Below are 24,085 nucleotides of genomic sequence, written 5' to 3'. Positions count from 1 at the left end.
TGGTCATTGGTTGTTAACATTATCCTCTGTTGGAGCTACGAATTGCACTTCTCACAGTGCTCCAGCAGGGCCTGACAAACATGGTTGGGGTAAGAGACGATGGAGGAAATGAGGCTTTGGCCTTCCACATATATATCCATGCATAAAACTGCCCCAGAATAAACCCTAAGGGGCATTATAGTCACCAGTTACTGCATGTGTTCTTACGAAAGCTGTAAACTGTAAAACCACACTTCATGGCTGTTTGAAGCTGTCCTGTCATCTCAACAGACTGATCATTTAGCATTAGTCTTCTCACATGGATTGGTGAATCTTCATCTGTTTAAATTCCAGAGTGCTGATCCCAGGTGTAACATGAGAAGTTGACATAACAAAATGCTTTTATCAGTACACCATAAAAATTATGCTCTTTTTACTTCAGGTAGCCTTTACTTTCCTATCATTCCACATTATTCATTTGTGTGGAAGAGCACACAGAAAGAGATTCTTTTAAGTGCTAGTTACATGCTTGACTGTGTTGATAACATACGTTTTTCTCATGCGTGTGCTTGGGATTTTATCATTGGTTCTGTTCTGTGAAAAAGCAATATATAGGAACAGGAAAAGAGTGTAGCTGGCAGTTACAGCAGCCAGCATAATAGAACAAAGTTGTCCAGGCATCTGCTAGCAGCTCTTTGTGCACAAGATACTAACCTTAACTAAGACATCTGCATTTTCCCATAAGGTCAGCCTGGAAAATGAGAAAATACCAAGTCAAGATGAAAATTAATTTCCGTTGTGGTGCCCTTGGATCATCCAGTAAAGTCATGATTTACAATTGCCCCTTCTGTACAATTATGAAATTAGTTTATTAACTCCTTCTTTACTTTGACTACTGAATCACTGAAAAAAATAATTGCTGTCTGTAATGATCTGATTTACCTCTCCTTCTGAAAGCTAGTAAGTATATTAAATTTAACATACAAAAAATGGTAACTTTTGAAGGGGTAGAGGTCACTAAGAACAGGAATGTGTCTCTGGTGGAAATCACACACAGTAATAATCAAGATTTGGACTTACAGAATCTCTTAATTTGGATATATTGCTGTGAAAATATCTGTATGCCACTCCTAAAAAAAAGTTTCATGTATGGATTTTCATCCAGTGGTTATATCCCATTAGAATTGGGCTATTATGGGATCTTTTTTTTCCTCTACTTGAAATTAATCTAACTTCATGTAGTACAGTTGTCCATGAAAGGGAAGGGACTTTACGTAAAGGTCACATGTGAGCAGTGCTGAAAACTACACTCATGAGAAAATGGCAAGTTTGTCATGCTAGAAGCTGTCATGGTATCACAACAGGTAGATTAATTTAGTTGAAATTAAACAGTCTGATACGGTTCATTAAATTTTAGTTCAGATATTTTAAAATAAAATTTTACAACTCCTTTTCAACTTTTCTTTTTTTCACCATTAAGTTTGGCTGAAATAGCCTTAAGTGCTGTGTTCTGTTTCTGAATAGTCATTCACTTGTGTGCATGCTCAAAATTTCTAACAGAAAGACTCAGGAAAGTACCATTTCTTTTCCACTTGGTAGGATAATTCATTAACAACTCTTCTTTAAATGTTGAGGCAGTTTCCACTTTATGAACTTCTTTCTGTACTCATCATCTGTAGCTCCTCCAGGTTGGTGTGTGGGGGAAGAAATGAACATGCTCTGAGCTTCAGATGTAACTCAACACCTTTATCTTTGGAGTTTATGGTAGTTTAGAAATCACGGTGAGTGAAAAAACTGGGTCATGGATTTTTTTGTGCTGTGTCCTTTAACAGCAGTATTCTGTTTCTGGCTCAGAATGCTCTTGGTGCCTGCCAGTCAGCTGTGTCAATGAGAGCTGCAGGCTAAGCAGTCTTACAGTGTATTGCTGTAAACTGCAAGGCCATCTGCATATGGTGGTGTCTGGTATGCTTGAGCTGTACTTCAGCTCTGCAGTTTGTTTTGTTCGTGCTTTGCCAGCCACTAGGTAGAGAAGAGGAACCAATTTTCCAGCCCACCTCTGTCTTAATGGGAATAAGAAAATAAATATAGGTGGGCTTTCCTGCACCAGTATTGAAGAGAGACACTTCTGCTGAGGAAGGCCAGCAGTGTTGAAGTTCCTCAGGTCATGCCCTACTGAATATATTGAGATTTCAGAAGTACTTGGTTGGTATGGTGATTTTTGGAGTGTAGGCTGCTGGTTTTAGGTTGGGTGACAGCTACCTCTTTTGCATACACAAACTACTGGATAAAGGCAGTCACTTTTATAGATTGTGGCCATGGATTTTGTCCAAGCCAGTGATGTCCAGTAATGATGGTTGATGTATGGCTCTATTCCCATTACCCCATTCCATGAGCTCTTTCATCCACCTAAAAGTATGACTCCTACTGCATAGCTATCCTTGCAAAAATTAATCTCTTTAGTTTAGTCTAGGTATGGTCACAAAAAGATATCACAAAGGCCCCGAAAAACTGATGGTTTTCAGTTACTCAATAGAATAAAAACACATGACACAAAAAGCTGCAGCAGTTGAAAATATCTGTGGTTCCAGTAAAAGATCCATGACTTGTGTCTGCATATTCAGCCTGAGTGCATATTTAACAGAAGTGTCCATACTCTCCTAAGATCAAAGCATCAACAACAGCATGGGTTCTGAGTGCCATTTCAGAACCTGCTAGTATTTAAACCAACATCTGTAGACTTCTGTGTATGCTGGAAAATATTTTAGAGAATATTCAGATTAAGTTCCTTAGGAATCAGTTTTAAAAGTGAAAACTCTTTGGGAATTTATGCATTGTTTAGTAAGCCTTTCAAGTATGCTGCAGTTTCTATCACTGGCAATCCATTGGTAGTTGATAATTCAACTTCTCTAAAACAGAAATATATTTTATAAATGGACATGAAGCAGCATGTGAACAGTAAGTGATATATGTCCTGCAAAACACATTTTTGTCTTAGAGGCAATACAGTGTGGAGAAATACTGAGATGAGACTGATTATATATTAAGCTCTATTGTTTTAAGTCCATAAATGAGATTCTGAATACATGCTGGTGACATAAAAAATTGCTACAGCTGGTATTTTTTTCCACCCCTGACAAACAACTCAACACCTAACAAAAATAGCAAAACATCTACAAGCAAATAGGGAATTCAGCCAAATAATTATATGCAAAGGGGAATAATAAAATTTCTGCTTTCAAGAAAAGCAGCTATGGCAAATTGTGATGCACAAATAACAAAATTATTGAAAAGAAGAGGATACTATATTTGTTTCTGGAAAATGACATTAAAATTTGTGTTGAAAATATAGGAAGATGGAGCTGTGTTGGAATTTTTTTTTTAAAAGGCTAATATCTACCTGGACTGTTTCTATTTCTAAAAATATTTGTGCTGGATCTTGAGGTGACTTAAGCTGACAGAGAGAAATTTACATCACCAGAGGTGATTAACAAAAAGCAAATTATGCATCCTCGTGTTTTATAAGGTGTAATATTAGGCAATCTCTTTCCTCAACCTGAAGGTGACAGAAACATGAATTAAAGTGCTTTTACAGGTCTTGTAAGCATTAGTTTGATGTAGACTGGAAGATCTGCCTACATGCTGTATTTGCACACACGCAGACAGAACAAACAGAACTTTTAAATGTTGCAGGCTCTTATAATTTTGGACAACTTCTGAAGATTTAATTAATTCCATGTAATGATTGACACAGTCAGTGTTAAGCTAAAAAATTTACATGTGAGATACTCAAGCATGCTAACACCAGTTCTGTAAGTGAAAAAATCTGTTAGTTGCTGTCAGTGTTACCAGTGGCTCTCTAGACAGCCCTGCTTATGACTAAGATGTAAGAAAAATATCCTTGGCAGCAGAAGTCGGAAGGGAGTTATTTTAGCTGTTGGTGGTTTTTTGGCTGTGTGAGCATAGATGCAATTTAAAAAGTATTAATGTTTGTTTTGCAAATCTGCATTTTTCTAAGCATTTATAAAACTTCTTGAACAACAAGCAGCTCTTTTATTAATAATGACTATTTTTATTATTACTCACAAAAGGGTAAAAAAATGTTAGCTCTGGGTTTTTTTCCTATAATAGATTTTGCTGGGTGGCCCTAATCTGGTTTGTTTCAGAGATCTACCACCCACAGTGTTCTGCAAAATCAAGTATCTGTGGCTTTTTGGTCCATGAGACAACAGTTTTTATGGTGGGGATGGGAGTGTAAAGAAACTCATCAATTCCAGGATCTGTGAGCAGTTTTATTGCATGTGTTTTACAGGCATATCCCTCCCCCACTTTCACCCTTGCCATGCCAATCACAGCCTTAACTAACAGCTCACAAGCAACAGCTGCTGAAAGCTGCTGATAAGAACAGCATGATTATGTTTTATCAAAGAATTTCACCTAAAAAGAAAACTAAGAGAAAGGAACAGTAATCATGAAGTACACTGTGATGAAAATACAGGTTCATAAGCATTGACAGGAGCCCATGGACTGAATTCTTTCTGAAACAGGTATATGTCTGGACCTGATAAGTTACACCACTGCAAAACCAGACAGTGAAAAGAAGCTGTTCATAAGAGCGCTCAGGCCATTTTAATTCCATTTAATCAGAGTCAGTACACTGAGATCATGACAGGCTCCTCTTTCTGGCAGAGGAAAGAAACAGTTGGTTCAGCCCAAGGAGGAGTTGAGTATTCCTGTCTATCTTCACTAAATATTAGGGGAGCAACAAGACTGCCGAGTTTGTACAAGCTGCCCATCAATAAAACAATCTGAACCTATTTCAGGCTTTAACATGAGCCTGTGGTTCACTTCACTTCTTTCTGCATAGCTTCAGCATGTTTCATGATTTTTCCCTTGCAATATGGCTTTTTCTTTACTATTGCTACTCCTGTGTTGCAGAACTGGAAGACAGCAAGGCTAGGGAATTCACTCAACATTATGCAGAAGTCTCACAGCAGAGGAGGAGGTTTCACTGGGCAGATGTCCTAATTACTTGGCAATCTTTCTCTAATACACATGCCAGCAGTAGAGGAACTGGGAATGACACTAAAATTTAATTTAAGTAATCACAACTTACAGTCTCAGTGTAAGAATTTAAATTTCTTCATAGATTTTTAAATATAACCTGAAGGCCTGACCTATAAAAAATAGTACCTATGCCAGAAAATTCCCAGTAAATATGTTCATGTTCACATGGACAAAGAGAATATTACATCTTTCTTTCTGCTTTATGCCAGGTTGCTCCTTCAGCCTGATGACTCCTTGCAGATTCTAGCACCTGTGGAAGCTGATGTGGGTTTCTACGCTTGCAATGCATCCAATGCCCTGGGATCTGACTCTGTCTCCATTGCTGTCACCCTAGCAGGTAATAGTTCAAGCCCTGTGATTGCAGGGTGGTCCATGTTGCTTCTGAGATTCTGGACAGAAGATGTTTGTGGGGGAACAGATGCCTGCTAAAACTGTGATGTGGGTCGACAGAGGTACACTGGGGAAAGCACAGGGTGTGAGCTCTGCAAAATCCTGAGGCATAGTCCAGCTTCCATAGATAGTTTGTGAGGTTTATGTATTTCTGCAACGTCAATGCTTTTCTCACTTGCACCTGACATGCTGTTAAAACGGTGCTTATCCTGGTTATTTGCAGCCTGAAGGGGCAGTGCAGTCCAAGCCTCCCAATTTCTGTTCTTCATTTTAAACCTACCACTGATCTCTTCAAACCTAACAGATGGATTGCAGGACCTACTCAGGTGTACATCAGGCAAGCCAGAAAACTTCCAGAGCTGAAGAGCTGTCCTTTACAAGATCAAATGCTGTATCATATTCCATCACACGCATGGTTGACACTGTTTCAATTGTAGCAAATAGAGGTTCTCAAAAAATTAGATTCCATGCTTCTGTTCCTCTAGTAACAGTTAGGTTCTAAAGCAGACTAAATATGCTGTGCTGGTTTAGAACTCAGTTCTAAGGGAAACTCGCCCAGATAAAAACCAGTGGCAAAGTGAGTTAGAAGGATGGATCCAGGTTCTTCAAGGTTCACTGTCAGACATTGTCAGCAGCCTCACAACCATGTCAGGACTAGCAGAAGGGTGAGCAGAACACATGGATGAAGAGCTGTTGAGTAAGATATAGGAACAGAACAGAGAACGACAGCTAATGGGTGTGATAGGGCAGAAAGGTCTTACAGAAGGAGGATCCTATTTATTACCAAGGCAAAAGGAAACATGTTAGTAATGCTGGAGAGCTTGTTGATCTTGATGGATAATGCAGACTTATCCATTTCCCTGCTTCAGCACGTGGAAATGCTTGGAGAGGGCTCCAATGCATAGGCAGCAACCACCAGTTGCCAGTGTATTAATGTATGACTAGAAGAAGGAATAGCTCTTGATAAGCTTTAATTTTTAAAAATAACTTTTTAACACCAAATACAGAGAAATTTCAGTTAAGAAATAAAAGCACAAGCATAAAAGAAGTGTAAGAATGCGACACTGCATGACAGTGAAGCTCAGATGACCAGTAAATCAACTAGAAAGAGACTTTGTCTTGTCCTTTAAAAGAACAGGTAAATCTTCCAGAGGAAAAAAGAAGGATCTGCATCAGAGCCATGTATTACCTGTAGGCAAAACCAAAGAGACTGCTCCTTTTTTACACTACTACTATCAGAAATGTCTTTGCTGGATTCCAGGCAGCAGGTTAAGATAGTGTCATATTTTAGACTAGCAACTCCACACTAAACCTCTTACATTGCACCAGCATGAAGCTGAACATGAGGTTAAAAAATCATCAGTCAAAACTGCTATTCTGTCCACATTGTTCCAGCAAGTGTAAAAGCCAAAGTCTTTGTACAGCATGGTTTGTGGAAACAATTTTTTGTGACACTGTAGAAGAATAAACTGAGCATTAGGTATACATGTGGCACATGAACGTTATTAGCTTCTTGATCATAATTAATTATCAAATCTATTATTTAGCCTTTTAAGTGAATTAACAGACATGCTTCCCTGACTTAAGCAGAGCCCCTCTTAGGAACTGATGTATATTTGCATCTCACATCCAAGGCAAAGAGCTGAACAGCCTATAAAATGAGGCCATAAATATCAAAGTGAAATACTGAGCTGTTTTTGAAATAAAGTAACGATCTTCCAGGCATAATGGAAGTATTTTCTCAAAAAAGCCTGGAAAGCTGAGATCATCTTTAGAGGAATTAAGAGTGGGGCCGAAAGCTTATTTCATTGAAGAATTTTCTGATTGATTTAACACATGCATGGAAAAAAAAGGCAGTGGAATATGTTCCTTTTTGTTTTCTCAGTGGTTTCCTACTCATTTATGGATTGAAAAGCTAAAAGATTTTTAATCTTTTGGTAGGATTGTGGAAACCAATCAGGAAAATAAAACGCTGATAGATAGCTGAAGAATTTTTCTTTCATTTCTTTAGACTTTGCCACAAAGTATCAAACTTTTAGAGGTATTTTGACAATAACATGTAGTATTTTACTTAGCTATTATTAGGCATTAAAATGACCAAAATGAAAAAAATTAAAGTACAAAAAAATGTCAAACTTACATGACAGGAATTTCAGGTGAATGGTATCTTTTAAAAGATGTGAAAATACAGCTATATAGAGAAATTTGTATTTAGGGCTGAATTAAATTTCCAGAACTCTCCATGAGCACAATGAAATAAAATTCTTTTTCTCACCTCCATCTTTTCTTCCTTGACCAGCTCCAAATTAACATACAAATAAAGCTAGTGATAGACAGCCTAAAACTGCAGGTTTTTGAGGCAAGTGATGATATCTGAACCATTTTGTGTCTGATCACTTATTTAAAATGGAAAAAAAATACGTGTTTATAGATTTTTGGAAAATTATGCATTTGAAAATGCAACACTGAGTCAAAAACACCCAAATCCCATGCCATTTAAAGCAATGTTGTTATGTTCTGCTCCTCCCGCAAAATCCTGATGGCAGAGCATTTTCTCTGAAAGAGGGAGTACCTTAATTCAGCTCTTGTCAGCTCTGCTGCATTAGTTGTGTCTCTCAAAGCTAAGCTTGGGTACCTCTGACCTGTTCTGTAGGCATCCCTTTACAGTACCCCTACAAAAGGAGTTACAGAAGGCTTCTTGAGCCATTGATGGCAGATAACTCCATAACTAATCCCACAAAGACTGACACAGCAGCAGCAAAACACCTTGATTCCCTTGCTGTCACCAAAGCACACTTTACTGTGGGCAAAGCAGTGGCTTATTAGAGATAAACTTCTTCCTGTCAGAGAACCCATTTTATCTAAAACCTGTGGTAACAGTGTTAAACACATTAATACTGTTTATGTCCCCTATCTTCTTGTGCTAGCCATTATGAGAAAACTTTCTTGTTATGATCTGGTCTTCCCCACCCCAGTGTTTCCACTGCAGTTAAAGAAACCATGACTGATGTGTAGAAAAAACTTGCATGTTGCTCTAAACATCCTTAGCTGTTAATGTGCCTGTAGCCATCACTCAGGCTTCCATGTTTGGTCTTTGGTAAAGGGTGGTGTTGCAGTTGCAGCTCCAGGCAAGCATCTCACTGCAGCTCCAGCTGAGCTGGTGTTTATTGGTTCAGCTGGTTCTCCTGTATGTCCATCTGGCTTTGATGCTATTCTGCCTCTGCTTCAAGTATGCTTTTTCTTCTTTCAAGACAGCTTTGCCCATGGAATGTGGTGTGTCCTAGGTTACAATACAGATGTATTTAAGTATTCTATTACCACCAGCTGTGGGCCGTTAGCTGTTATCACCTGCTAATGACCCACCCCAGATGACAGACAATGGGCCATCAGGGACCCACCGTGTGACTCATGGACTTATCTCATCCCATTGTGGGATGCTCTGCCCAGGAGGGAGGAGCCAGGTGTTCCCACCTGGATCCTCCCTTGTCTTGGAACTGCCTGAGCTAGCCCTGTCTACTGGGTTCCCAGAGGACAAGAGCTACCACTGGATTTTCAGCTGGAGACCAGACCTTCACAGGATCACTGCTTGAACTGGACTACTTCAGTTGGACTGCTACTACCACCCTAACAGGGTGTTAGGTTGTATCTGACTTTGTCAGTGCTTTTCCTTGTATTATTTCACTTATTTTTAATTTCAATCTGGACTTGCGATCTCCCACTGGTTTGTTTTCAAACCAACACATGGTGACACTGAAATATTTTAAAAAGCAGGTGGCATCACACTTCAGCATTTTTCCTTATCCATCTGTGTATTTTCACGAAGAGTGTTTCAGCCCATCTCTCCCATGGAAATCAAATGTGCTTGGTATGTTAAACTGTGGTGCTTCTTCTGTGCAGGAAAGCCACTGATAAAGGCATCAAGAGCTACTGTGATCAACACTGAATCCACTGCTGTCACTGTTGATATTGGGAGCATGGTGAAAACAATCCAGAAAGCAAATGTTACCATTAACTGCCAGGTTGCAGGTAAAAAATTATTCTCTTCCATGCAGGTGTCTTTGGCTATAAAATTCTGTGGGATTCTTTGCTAAGTTGGTACATCCAGTTGCAGCTGAGTGAAATGGCAAGGTTCTCCTATGTCTCAGGCAAATTTCGTTGCTTCTATTAATTCTTATAGAACTTGTCCTCCTTTTATCCATATCAAACAAGGCAAGTGTAGTGGCTTAAGAAAATTGGGCCAAGTCAATATGACAGGTATCATTTTTAGAGATACACCATATTATATAGATGCAACAAAACTGATGCACAGGGCTACCTCTTGGGGATGTTTGGTGAGAATATACAAACATGGACTGATTATTCTATCAATGATGGGATTTTTAAAGATCACTCCAGTGAGTTTCTTCTTTTCCTGCCAAACTTATTTTACATTAAAGGTATGTTAGCACACTCTTTTTTTACTATTTTTTCCTTTCTTTTTTTTTTTTTTTAATTGGGAGTGCAGGAGTTTAGAGGAATTCTAAGAAACAGGATTCGCCCTAAAACTGTCTTCCAGTTAGAGACTGAATGTCCCTCAGTCTTACAGTGACAGTTTGCCTCTTTCCAATGGAAATCAAAATAGGTGGTGCTTATCTGTGTTTGCCAGTCCTGTGGCTGTTGGTGGGAATGATGTTGATATGGGGAGGAAGAGTAAGGGAAGGGAGACAGCTGGGAAATCTCTAAAGACCTGGGGCCAGACCATGGATTCATTTACACTTTTATGCATAGTATGAGGAAGCATAGGAGGGAGGGAAGCAACTTATAAAGCATGAAGTGAGCCATGCTGAGTGTTACATAAATATCTGCTGTGGAGACTTGTATGGAATCCCTCAGACCCTTGCTTCACTTTCTGATCCCTAGCAGCTACTTCAGATAACTCTAAATAAGTGTCTTCACTGTAAGTATACAAATGTCCTGACTTTTTAACACTTTGTGCTCTCTTTAAGCAATTTGTGGTTTTACGTTTTCCTTCTTCAAGTGCTGTAAACCAATCCCTGAGGCAAATTCTAACCAGAAAACAGTATTTGTCTCAAGCTTCACTGTTTGTTCATCTGTCCTTTAGCAAAATATACAAAACAGCTGTGCATATTACTTTTGCAAGAGCAAAACACTAGACTGTGATCACAGTTTATTCTCAGCAGGTTGAATGAAAGAAAAGTACAGTATAATTTTTCCTAGGTTCATGAAGGAGTCAGTTCAGTTATTCCCTTGGCTTCTCAACATAAGAGAGGCACTAGACAATCTCTTGCAATCAGACCGATGTCCAGTGACTTTCAGAAGAAGATGAAAGTGGTACTCTTTTTCCCCAGGCCTCTCCATGCTCACCTGCACTGACATTGTGTGAAATATTGCATGAATACAAATTATTCTGGATTTCTCTCTCTGTATTCTCTTAGCTGCTCAGATTCAGAGCCCACAGATTCAGACAGTTATTGCTGATGTAAGAAGTGCAGCCTTTCCCTTCAGTGTAAAGGCATCAAGTAAACAACAGGATGTGACTAAGCAAAGTTGCCACAGTACTTATAATATCAGAAAACTACAAGAGGGAAGCACAAAATGGTCAGGGGCACAGATTCAAAGCCTTTTAAGAGGAAAATAATCTCTAGCAATTTTGTGAAACTTTCCCACTATGACAACATCTGCAATGGAAAATTTTAACAGTGTCTTCTCTTCTAGGAGAAGACTATGTAGTAGCATTACTGGATATTGGAGTCTTCTGTGATACAGAAGAAATTTTCTTAAATCCCAGTTTTCTCCATGGGTTAAAAAAACTATCTTTTGCTCTGCCTCCACAGAAAATATCAACTGTGTTGACACCAGAGATTAATGCTCATGAAATTATGATAAAATTATAAACCACAAGCTGTGATGTTACAAAGGGAATAAGAGAGTGAGTAATGAGGGGAGATATCTTTTATAGGCATTAGAATCTTAATTTCATAAAAATGGTGTTAATAGTTCAACAGCAATTAAAAAAAAAAAAAGCTGCTTTGAGAAATGAACCAAGAACCGCAATTACTATCAGCTGTCTTGCCTATACCTGGAAAATGTACCATCTCATAAAACCTGTAACAGAATGTGAGAATAAATGCAATTTTCCTCCTATTGTAAGCATAAATTTTTTTGTTTAGCATGAGCTTTGTGATTATCTAATCTTTCATACATTTTTGATCATCCTACTTAGAAAAATAGTTCTAAGGATAAGAGTAGCATGCACTATTTCTTCAGTCAGCAAAAATGTTGTACCCCAGTGACTTCTTTGGAGTAAATGAACTTTACAGCTGTATGGTTTGCCAAAGTTCCCCAGAAAACATTAACAATGAAATGGCTTCTAAATCATAGTAAGTTAACATGCAATGGTTAATGCAATAACATCTGGTAGTAGAAAAGAGATTAGAATGTGAGAATAAAGTTAACATAATTAGAAAGCAAACTAGCATACCCAGAAATTATGTGGAGACTTGTCTGGATTAAAACAATTCTTCACACAGTCTTGTAAAGCTGTATTTTTTTCCTTCTAGTTCTTTTACTCTAGTCATGTCAGGCTGTCCTGAGCCAGCACAACTAATGAGAGTTGTTTTAGGTCAGAGTTTGGTGACAGTTAATCACATGCATGTATTAGATTTGCATGTCTCAGCTCATGTAAATACACATCTTTACTGAGAGTCAGCAAGAGTGCAGAATAGTTATTTATAAGAGAAATATTAAGGATCAGTTGTGATATTTTCTAAAGCTGCATTTTCTGTCAAGGGACAGAAATATACACTTGCTGGTGTCAGGTGCTGATGAGCCTGGAGAAGGTTTCTTAAAAATAAGAGATAATGGAAGAATACACTACCAAAGCCTAGGGAATAATTTTATATTGCTCTTTAACTTCTTCAGACAGGCCTAATCACTGTCAAAATCTGTGTTCTGAGTTGAAATCAATAGACATTAACTGAAAGAAATGGGAAAACAAAATCATTCTGGATGCATTAGAATTGGATTGGCACCTGATCTGAATTATGTCAAGATTCAACTCTAATTCAGTTATACCACAAAGACAGTGTTGTGGTTTTGGTCAAGATTGAAAATCAACATTATTTCACTTGACATAACTTCATTGCTCTGTCTGTAGAGGTGAAAGAATATATATTTTAACTATTATTAGGAGCTTGTGGTTAATTCCAGACTTCTCCAAAACTAATCCTAGAGGAACTCCCACACAAAGGTCACTCAGGAGTCTTGCAGATGTCTGTGACTTCCAGCTGAGGGATTTGCTCCAAACTTCTGAAAGCCAGCAGCATTTCTGATGTGGGTAAATTGACTACTGTGGGCAATTTCACTTCCAAATAGGATGTGAGAGTAATTTGGATCACATCAGTATCACTAAGCAGTGTTCTGTTGATTTCATCACTTAAATTGTACAGATATTCATTTGGATACCAGAAGCTTCAAGCACTCTGGCCCAAACTGTTGCTGAAAATACATTTTGACACAAAAGAAGGAACCAATTTTAAAAATGTAGTTCTTAGGGAATTCTGCAAAATGTCATGTGCGATTAGTGACTGTTTAGTCAGAACAGGTTTGGAAGGAAGACTTAAAATGTAATACCTTCCTGTCCTTTATCTCCTTGTGTCTTTGATGTTCCAGCTTGCAGTTCCCTCAATTCTCCTAATCATTCCTTTCCTCTGTATTTCACCTACATGCTGGAGGTTTTATTTTCTAGTTCTTGCCTTGCTTTATGGCCTTTGTTTTTTCATCAGCTGTACCAGACTGGGAAATTCAATTCACTATTTCAAGAATACTGTGCCATTGGAAACTAGTCAGCACTGTCAGAACCTTTTATTGCTATCCTTTCCCTCAGAGTCCCTGGTTTAGTAAAATTATCTCAATTGGCTTACACAATTCTGTGCTAGTATTGTGCTGGATACATGTACACAGTGATGGAGGAGAAAGCTGAAGAAGAATAGACTTCGGTAACTATTCACTATCTAAAGTCTTGCCTGACCAGCAAAGTGAGTTCTGTTTCCAGCTGGCACCTCTCAGATTTTCAGTCTCTGTAATATTTTTGCAAGGGAAAAACTCAGCCCTCTGTCCTCCACAGCAATACCTCAGCTTAAGGGGATCTCACTTTTAAGCCCTTTTCTTCTACTGCTCGCGAAGTGCACAGGAATCAACCTTTCTAGACTAGGAATATTTGAGCAGCTGCCTGCAAGAACTGAATTAATTGTGTCTGTCTCTGTATTTATTTTGGTTTATAATTTGAGTCACTGCTCTAATGGATTGTGGCCATATGAAATCCTCCTTGTCCCTTCCCCTTGTTTCTTTAGCCTTCATTCAGTACATCTCATCTATTCTTCTTTTCCTCCCACTGTTTTCCTTACAAGTATTTTTTGCCTTGTAATTCTTACTTGTGTCACACTTTGTCAATGTTTTTCCAGGTGTTCCTGAAGCAAAAGTTACTTGGTTTAAGAACAAGGTCAAGCTGTCCTCTACTCACCATCTGCATGATGGGTTGCTGCTAATAGCCAATGTTTCTCTATCAGATCAGGGGTTATACTCCTGCAAGGCAGCCAATCTTCATGGGGAAGTAACTGAAAGCTCACAGATGCTGATTCTTGGTGAGTCCAGGGTATTTTGGTATTTTGCACTTGCAAATATAGTAATGTGGCTACTGGCACATCCAGATGGCAGAACTAATAGGAGGTTGTGGAAAGAGGAAATGGCATGCAGGCAGCCCTGTTCTAAGAAACACAATAGTCTGCATTTGTACTCTGGGCAGCATCAGCTGAAGCAAGGTGGTGGTGAAACAAAAATGGATGAGGAGAAAATGTCTACGCACAGGGATTGCACCTCCCAGTCCCAAGATAATCAGTTTAATTGTTTCAGACTTGTTAGCTAAGAAAAGCATTTATCACTGTCTTGAAATGAGAATGATGCCACTTTTTCCCTGTGAAGTGCTCTGTCTCTGCTGAGCAGTCTTTCCATTCAAGGTGTGTGATACTGACCCACTTCACAACAGGTGCATAAATCCAGTGAACTTCTAAAAAGTACATCCCAAATTCTGTGAATGGTGAAGTTTACTTTCCCCTGTGTTTTTAAACACCAGGCAGAAAGCCCATCTAGGTGATTTGAAAGACAATGGAAATTGTGAAGCGTTACCTGGTGGGAATTGGATGTGTGGGAAAGGGGTTTCCTTCCCTAGTTACTCATCCTCTATCATTTCTGCATGCCTGGCAGATGAATGACCAAGCCAGACGTTTTAAGTATTTTAATGCATTTGATGGTGGAGTCTCAATTTTGAAACCTATTCCCCATGATGGGTGCTACACCATTAGAGCATCCTTTACAGCTCTCATCTTTCACGACTACAGTGAGCTTCCAGAGGATGTGTAACCATGAGATTTCTCAGTTTCACAGACAATACTAAAATGAAGGTTCACACATTTCTCCTGCTAATCCAGACTGACTCTAGAATCTCAGTCTAACAAAATAATCTGGAAAAAAAAATCAGCTGAGTTTCAGCCTATAAATAAAAACTCCCACATGATCTGTAAATCCTTTTCTGATCATTATAAATGGCTTAGCTTTTAAAGATAGTAAGTTACTGTGAGCTATACAAGCTGCTTATGTTTGTAAGCAAATGACATTTTTAGCTCCTTGATGGAACCGAACCGTTCAGGCATCCTCGACCTTCACTTCTGGTGCTGAATGCTATCAGCAGCAGAAAACTTGCCCAGTGTATGCCATGATCTAATTGAAAGGGGATGAAGCCACTGTTGGTTTAAATCAAATATCCCATCATTTTCATTACAAAAAGAATTGGGAATGCTAGGCATTACATCAATATTCAAAGTAGCATTATGAGTAGTAAACAACTAAATCCTGCAGTTCTCAGCATAGACTGATCCTCTTGAACTCTGAACTCTTAGTCCTCTGGAGTTCTGCCTAAGTATACTACAGGATTTGTCAGGATTATAACCATATTTAATCAGGGCTTGATCCAGGTTGAAGCAGACACTAAAAGGTTTTTCGCTAATTGACATGAATATTTGAGCTTCTATGCTGTATACATTTGCTTTGCCTTCCAAGCTGCTGTATCTCCTGATACCATAATATTTTGTCACATATGAAGAAGCATCAACCAGAATGCTGTGGTAGCCTTCAAGATAATTTCTTTTAGTTTGTGGTCATATTGATCCAGATGTAATTTTAATAATTTCTCTGGCACCTTACTTAACATGAGGCAAAGCACTTTCAGTAGTTATCCAAAGTTGCTTAATCTGCCCCTCTAAAGTGGTAATGTTGCAGTTCAGCAGAATTTGCAGCAACATGTGGTGGTGGGAGGTTTTGGGTTTTTTTATGTCCCCAAGATGTTTTCTGCTATAGTGTTGCTCATCATTTCATTCTCCCACTCTGCTACCAGAGCCTCCACAACCTCTTCCTTACCTAGAAGACTTGACAGCAGTGCTTGCCAGTGCTGGGCCCAGCACTCACTCAGTGCTGACCTCTCCTTCAGGAACAAAACTGACCGTCAGTCCAGGGAGCTCTGCTGTCATAGGTAAGTCAAGTGCTTTAAGATTTTTTAAATTTTAAAGTCTTTATAGTTTATATTACAGTTATTCATCTGGTTAACCATTACATTGAGGATTGGTTATCCAGACATGTACACTGAGACAAAAGACATCAAACCAACAGTGCATAGTCAGTCATAATCACTGCCAAATACTTTGTAGATTTCAGAAATTAATATTTGAAAAGAAGGTCCTTTTATTAGTCCAAAGCTGCATGCAGAATAAGGGCTCCATGGTGCCACCCTTTATGTATAGCACCCTGCAAGAAGCAGTCCCTGGTCTGGGGGGCTGGCAATCTTATTCAAAGCAAAGACATGGCAGGTCGGTGTGCCACTTGATCTAAAAGAAGAAACACTGGTGGTGCTTCAATTTTTGTTCTACATTTGGGTAGCTGCCTTATCCTATATCTGCTACTCATATTGTAGATCCTTCTTCAGAGCCTTTTCCAGAGTTTTGCCTATCCCTCTATACATACTTTGAGCTTGCAAATTCTCTGTTTCAATCTGTTCATTTTATTCCTCTTTCTTATTTCACACAACCAATATTTGCATGAAGCCATATAAAGAAATCATCCCCAGTGAAATGCTTTTCTTCTTTCAATCTTTTCTGCTCTCCATATATGTTCAACCCTCTTTACACGACAAGTTTCCTTATATCCTGTAAACTCCTTTCAGATCAGTGGGTGTGATTTGTTTGCAAAGAGAATCTCATGCTTTTCTGAATTTCAGGGTGTGCTTATGATTTCATTTCACACATTGCTTTGAAACTCTATTAATTTTCGGGCTCGGATAGGCAAACAGCTTCTCTAATTAACTTGTTAGTGCATACCATGAAAACTTGTCAAGCACTACGATTTCCACTCTATCTTTTCTCCTTTTAGGATACAGATCTGAAACTTTTTAGCAAGGGAACTGCAAATGTTATGTCCTGAGTGCTAATACATCTCCGTACCTGCCAAAGCACTCTTTCCTTACATTTAATAGAAATTTTGAGATTTTGTTTTCACAGTGGATACCTTTTATTTATGTTTTTCGTTTTGTGTGGTTTACTTTTCCCAAGTGCTGACATCTGCATACATTTGCAATGGCTTTTAGCATGCAGCTCTGGATTACATTTCTGCTTGCACAAAAGCTGTGTCCGCAGTGGGGACAGGTATTTATTAGCATTGAATAAATCATTTTGAGTATGGTTTTATTGTACTCATTGATGTAAGACTGGGTCATACTCCTGTTTCATCCATTTCCTCTCAGATTTCCAAAAAGAGGTCTTTAGGAGTTTCAGGCAGTTTTTATTGTTTAAAAGCAGTAATTGAATGACAAAGGGTGTTTTGCACTGCCAGTACACAACCACCTCCAGATCAATTTCATTTGGCCATGTTGCCCTGTACCCTGCTGTTTCACTTCAGGGGCAAGGAAATTCCATGAATCGTAATTGCAAAGTAGCAAACCAGTTTCATTCTTCAGGCAGTTCCCTCAACTTGAATGGAGTTTTACTGGTTTGAATTAGAGGCTTGTAATTATTCAAACCTAGGGAAACCTTCTGAGATGTTTTTTTCTAACAAAAAATCAGCATGGAATGAGCTACCCAGTCAATTAGAAAGCTGGTCCATTGGTTCTTTCCATTCTACTACCCACACAACCAACTTTAATCCTGCTATGTCTTTCATCATTTATAATGTTAGGGTGTTTGTTGGCTCTACATTCTCTGGATGTCCTGTATAAGAACTTTAGGTATATAAATTACTTTCTGTAAGATCCCTTGTCTATGCTACTCTTAGCGACTGGTATCTCTTGGGACTCAAAAGGCATTGAAATAGACATGATATTTGGAGACCTAGGCATATGAGCATTTGTTGAGTAGAGAAGGAAAACAGGTCATGTGCAAAGGAACAGAGTGAAATTTGAAGAAAATGAGTGATAAGTAAGCTCTGGGTAAACATTGTATTTTACAGGAGTTAAAAGACAGCAAAGGTGAAAAATTGTGTTTGAAAGCTGGGTAAAGTCATGCATGGGATTACCAGAGTTTAAGAAAAATGGGAGCCAAAACTTCATTAAACACTGGTTTCATGCCTTGGGGGTTTATAAAAAAACGCAAAAAAAAAAAAAATCAGCACAGCAGAAGAAGATTAAACTTGCTTGGCAATTAGCAGCTTTATAAAATATAAAACAATTGACAAGCTGAGCTGAAAGGAGAGAGCTAGAACTTCCTGATTATCATACATGCTATACACTGTCTTTTACAAAGCAGAATTGTGCGATGCTTCCACCATCATTTCAACCATTTGCTGGACATATTTGCTATGGGTTCCTTCTACTTAAATTTCAGGGGGGCTGCAGAAGATAAAGATTAGTGTCATAACACTAATATCTGGTTTGTAGATCTTCCTTCTCGTTGCAAGGGTCATTGAGCAGTCAGCTGTGTGCCTTCACAATAGAAGCAGAGGAAACTATCTTTTAAAAGACCCATGCTCTGCCCAATGGAGTCAGCAGAATTTTTAGCTTATATACTTCTTTTGCTTCTAAAGGGTTGAGATTCCAGTCAGCTTTCCAGGCCCAGCCCATCATCCAGTCAGACAGCACGATGTAGATGGTGGCTAACACAGACTGATGTTTACCCTGCTTCTGCACAATGTTGGAAATATGTGCAGAGTTCTGCAGTCCTCACATTCATTGTCAGGTTGTGCAGCAGACACGTGTGTGTTATCTGCAGATCACACACCTGAAGGAGAGGACAATTCCCAAAGCAGAGCTAGAACACCCATGAGCTGGAAAATATTTCTGGGTTTAGAGCGGTGCAAAGTGACAATCAGTGATGAGACACAGAGTGTCATGTGAATTCTGATGTTCTTGGTTCATGGCAGACACACAAGAAGACTTGACATTTCACATAACATAAAACACAGCTGATGTCTGAAGTGACACAAATTTATATTTATTTGGAAAGTGTTCACATCAGATCCTAATCTTATTAAGGTTTCTGTCTTTGGGACTTTTTGAATACAGTTTTCCTGAATATTGGTGATGAAAATATTGTAAAAAGTACTGCTCTTTTCTCATAGAGGAAGACTTTTGTTTGTCACCTGATAAGAATTTTTGGGGTTTAAAAATACTCATGACCGTTTGACTTCTGATTACTTCATAGAAGTAATCTTTTGGAATCAAAGGAACATCCTAAGCTCAAGTATTTTCAGTAGTTTATCTATACTACAAATATCTCTGATTTTTTTTACACAAGTCCTTGGACACATTTCCATGAGTCTTCAACTTGGTAAATATTAATGTTGGCAGAAACCAATGTTGTAGGATCCAGTGTTCCTGACTTTAGACACTTCTACAGAAAAGGCTTTTGCCTAGCAAGAATTTATTTTTTTTCATTTGGGTTCAAGCTTGCTATTTCCTGTATTTTAATATCATTCAGTGAGAAACTCTGATGATCTTACAAATCCTCATGGAGATTCACTACAAGTTCTCAAATATATTGTGGTATTAGTGGAGACCAATAATCACAGACTTGGTGAAAGACAGAAAATATGGTATAAAAATAATTCCTTATTTTAGCCCTGAAGAATACTGAACATGTTATAATTGTGTTTCACAGTGAAAGATGAAGCTTTAACGACTTTGACATCTATACATTAATTATATTTAAGTGAGGTTTTTTGCAGAAATTAATACTTCTAGGAATATGGATATGTAGTACTCCCTATAAAATGTCAGAGAGAAGTAAAGAAGGCAGAAAGAAAATGTTCTTTTAGGGAATCTGATAATATGAATAAATGGGGGAAAGCCTAGAAAATTATTTGAAGTCTGGTTCGTTTATCTCTTTGACTGCATATTCTCCAGTTTGGTCACTATGAAACTGCTGTCATCCTCTTAGGACTCAGAATTTCTGCTTTTCCACAGAATTAGACCAGCTTTGCTGCCAATTTCATTACTGCTTCAGAAGATGACCAGATGCACAAAGAGTCTTGTTCTGCAAATACCAATACTCAAAATGCAGCTGTTTTTAAGACAAAGTGATATCAAAAACTTTTCACTTAACAGAAACAAAGGATTTCCCCTTACCAAATATACTGTATTTCACGCTCATTTTTCTTCTACTGGCAGTAAGTAGCATATCCCACTCATTTTCTAGTAGAATTGCTTAGGTTCCCAGAAGATCACCCAGAATGCAGAATCGAAAAATAGTCACCTTACTTGCAATGGACAGCCTTTTGAATATGAATAAATTACTTATTTTAAAGGTCCAAATGCATTGGAGCCAAAACCCAATGTTCAGGGTGGGGTCAGTCTTTTTTTATTATTTCAGAGGGGATCTCTTCAGTCCTGTGGCTAGTACTTGCCTGTAGATTTGAGGGTTATCTAGATGTGACAGCAGACAGTAAAATTAACCTAGAAGTTTTTGCATGGTTTTGGGTGCATTATAGGGCATCAAATGTACTGTTGAATACTTCAGGAGAAGAACCAGATCATATAGATAGACTAATGTCAGAATCAAACTCTTTCAGCACAGCCAGAGAAGTTAATGCTGCAATTGCTTGCTAAGTATTGTGCCATAACATCTGGCTCTCATTGGACTGATACTTATGCAAAATCAGTGTGAAAAGTAATAAATTACCCCAATGAGCACAACTGATCTCTCCAGCACACATTTCTTTCAATGTTCGGTGATATGCTAGAGAGCAAGAGTATATCTTCTTGAAATGTGTGTTTTCTTGTACTCTCCTTTGCGCTACCCATCTTTACCATGAGCCTGCTTTAAATTTTCCTAGATTTGGGAATTAATGCTGCATTAAAATAAATAACTTCAAACCTGCAAAAAGAAGATTCATGAGTAATTACAACTAAGATGGTGTCTGTGGTCCCTTAAGGAAAAAGGGAGCTGCAGAAGCTGTGCAGTAGGATTCAGATCATGACTATCTGAGAGGTTATTTTGCACAATGTAATTTTTTCCTCCTCATTCTCTGTAATAAATTAGCCATTATGTTTGAAAATAAGTTCTAATGCTAAAGAATATTTCTAGCTACTTTATTTGATATTAGCATTATGTCTAGTGTGATGAGGATAAAGTACCATGTACATTCAAGGGATAAACTGTCCTTTTAATTGTGCTATCTGCTCCTTTCAAATTTTGTCTCTATCAAAAGCCTACTATATCATAATATTTGCAAGAATTCCCAGGTAGGTATATGACCTTTCTGTGAAGACTAAAATTAAAAATAATATCAAGATTATGCCATTATCATTGCACTTAATTGCCTAATCAGACACATCCATAAAGATTACATCCTAAATATTGTATAAAGTTCATTGAGTTTTGCAGCATCTTCCTTCTACATCAGATAACAGCAGACTATATCAGATTACACTGTAGCATTGCACTAAAATGTGTGGGTTTTCTTTTGCCTATACACACTGCATTCATTTTGGTTTAAAAATTATGTAATGATACCTCTGCTTGGTTGAACATTTTGACTACACAAAAACAGTGTTTGTTTTTCAGGCAATCAGACTCTAGTACAGCCACTGCCAAACTCTGAACACAGAGTCAAACGCCTCTAGGCAATCTGCTGCTTTGAGTTTTTTTCCTGCCTGCTGTTTGGTGCCATGAATGATCTAATCTGACAGCCACTGACCTACAGTAGTGGTCCAAAATACCTTCATATGAAATAATATCACTGGCCTCTGGGGCAACATCTGCTGAATTTTGGGTTTGTTGTAAGAGTTGCAGCCCTTGAACATTGGTCTCTAAGCTTTACCAGAATCGCTGACCTAGATTTTGTTCTGATGTAGATATAAATGATGCAGATCTCTACTGAGGCAAATCTTGGTGGGTAAACATGAGTATCAGACTTGCTGTGGGTACCCCAGTCTGGAGACCTGTCATTCTGCCAGCTCCTTCACATGAAAGGTCTTCCAGACTCTTGCAAAACTTAAGATTTATTCTAGATTAAGTGTTAAGGGAGTTTGAAACACTGTGGGATTTCTGACACATTGATGAAAGGACTTATCCATGACAAGTTTTGAAGGAACCTCTCCCTCCATGATGGGCCTCAAATCTCTCCCAAACAGTTACAGCACTTTATTAATAGCACAGGAGTTACAGCCTCTCTGGAGCAAGCATCACTGTGTTTCCCACACCTGTCTGCCCTCCACCTCGTCTGCTCTGCATTTATTTTCCTAGTGTCACAGGAAGTTTCCTCAGATGCTGATTCAGGATGTAGCGGGTTTATATTGGGTTATGAAATACAGAAAAGCTTCTACGGCAGCACTAACATTTGCAACTTGGTAATTGCTTTATGTGTCAGTTCTTGCTCTGTTTTTTGTTGAATTCCTCATGCTGTGCTTGTTCCATGAGTCTCATCTGAGTGCTATTTTTATCCCATAAATGTACTTGCACAGTTAACCTGGAGCTGTAACAGTGGTGGAGTAGAATTTTATAGTTTACTCCATTTCAGTTTTTGTCATGCACCGAATAAACCTATCAGAGTTAGCTTAGATGATCATTTGAGCATGTTGTAGCCATTCCATTAGGCCTTGACTTTTGATGTGCCATTGCTGATTGTATTCAGGCCAGTCCTCATCAATACATGATTCTCAGTGTGTAGGATTTCTGTTGTCAGACTAAGTTTTAGAAAACAGTATTAACTACCAGAACTTGAAAATTCCCTTGCTTTTTAATGGGCCCACCATGTGTCTGCGTATTTGGGAACATTTTTTACAACCACTGTGGGGCTGGGAATGAGCCTGGCTTAATTTTTGTTGAATACTATGTATATTTGCAATTCTATGTAAGTGATACCTAATAACAACAACATGTGTGGCATTGGGTGACCAGTTTAGGTGTTTTGAGAGCTGTTAAAAAACATGTCACACATTTAGTATAGTAAGTTTCAACCACACCTTTTCAGCCATAAATAATTATTTTAAATACCTTCTTTTCTTTTTTTAAGTGCCACTGTTATCAGATGCATTGGCTTATTTCAAGAATTCCTAAATACATGGTTTTCTTTGTCTAGCACACATTCATGTTATTTGCAGTCCCTTAAAAAATATAAATAAAGGTTGTGTATATACAATATTAATTCTTTCTCCTTTTTTTTAGATTACATTGCTTTTTATAAATTTTATTTTATTCAGTGTGTGAAAGCAATAAGAAATAATTTGAATAAAAGCAAATAGTTAAGTGTCTGTTTAAGTTTGCACTTTGTAGTACATGGAAAGGTCTTTCCGCATAAGGCAAACTACAAAGACATGTCTCTCAGTTTTTTCTCTTCAGTAAAACAGGTGTTATGTACATGTGACTTTCAGACATTACCTTACCCACCTTCACTTGGTTTGATTTTAAAAGTTGCCTGTATCATGTCAGTTTCTCATCCTTATTATAGAAACAGAATGGAATTGAACTTAACTCTGTTCTGTTTAACATGCATTTCTCATTTCAGTCAGCTAAGGAGAAAAGAAGGTGTGACAGGAAAGTGGGGAAGTATGTCTCCCTATCAGTAATCTCACCTATATAGTGTGAACACAGTAGCACAGAGCCAGCCACAACATAAGAGTTCAGTACCAAACTTGTATCTATTCAGATTGATCTGTGGCTTCTCCACATTTTGTTCCGAGCATTTTGTTCTTCACTTTGTCCTTAATCTGGTTTCGACTTTGAAAGCACACTTTATGTCTGTGAATGTAAAGGTTAGAGTGGAAATACTGTCATGTTTCAAGTTCTGTAGGTGCATTACATTGATTGTTTTAACACCATATATTGCAGTCTAAAACTCTCTTCTGCGAGAGTTTAGTAGAACAGCACAGAAACTCAAAATTATTTTCTTTGGCTTGCTTTATTTCAGTCTTAGTATAGTTAATAATTCTGCTGCCAAAACCCTTCTTTCCACCTTTGCCAGGCATTTCAGATAGCAGTCAGCAATCATCTTTCATCTCCCATTTTTATGTTTGTGTAGGTTCATATCTGTGGCTTGCAGAGGCAAAGGCATAGGCCTTCTGGTCTGTAAGTCTGTTGAAGTTTTCAGTGAACTTTCTGTCCTACATTTGCATTGCACT

General features: G+C 38.2%; 1 protein-coding gene across 1 annotated transcript in view; it reads left to right on the top strand.

Annotated features, from left to right (window-relative positions):
* Window positions 1-24,085, top strand: part of ADAMTSL1 (ADAMTS like 1) — a 176,455-nt gene that overhangs the window by 133,847 nt on the left and 18,523 nt on the right. The window contains exons 20-23 of the mRNA XM_085041985.1: window positions 5,253-5,380; window positions 9,331-9,459; window positions 13,896-14,075; window positions 15,881-16,015. Of these exons, the coding sequence (XP_084898111.1) occupies window positions 5,253-5,380; window positions 9,331-9,459; window positions 13,896-14,075; window positions 15,881-16,015 (572 nt within the window). The remainder of the gene's footprint in view (window positions 1-5,252; window positions 5,381-9,330; window positions 9,460-13,895; window positions 14,076-15,880; window positions 16,016-24,085) is intronic.

The sequence above is a fragment of the Lichenostomus cassidix genome, chromosome Z (genome assembly GCF_008360975.1).
Source record: "Lichenostomus cassidix isolate B80296 chromosome Z, HeHo_3.0, whole genome shotgun sequence".
Classification (NCBI taxonomy): domain Eukaryota; kingdom Metazoa; phylum Chordata; class Aves; order Passeriformes; family Meliphagidae; genus Lichenostomus; species Lichenostomus cassidix.
The sequence above is the reverse complement of the archived record's forward strand: the minus strand, read 5'-3'. Positions and strand labels throughout refer to the sequence as shown.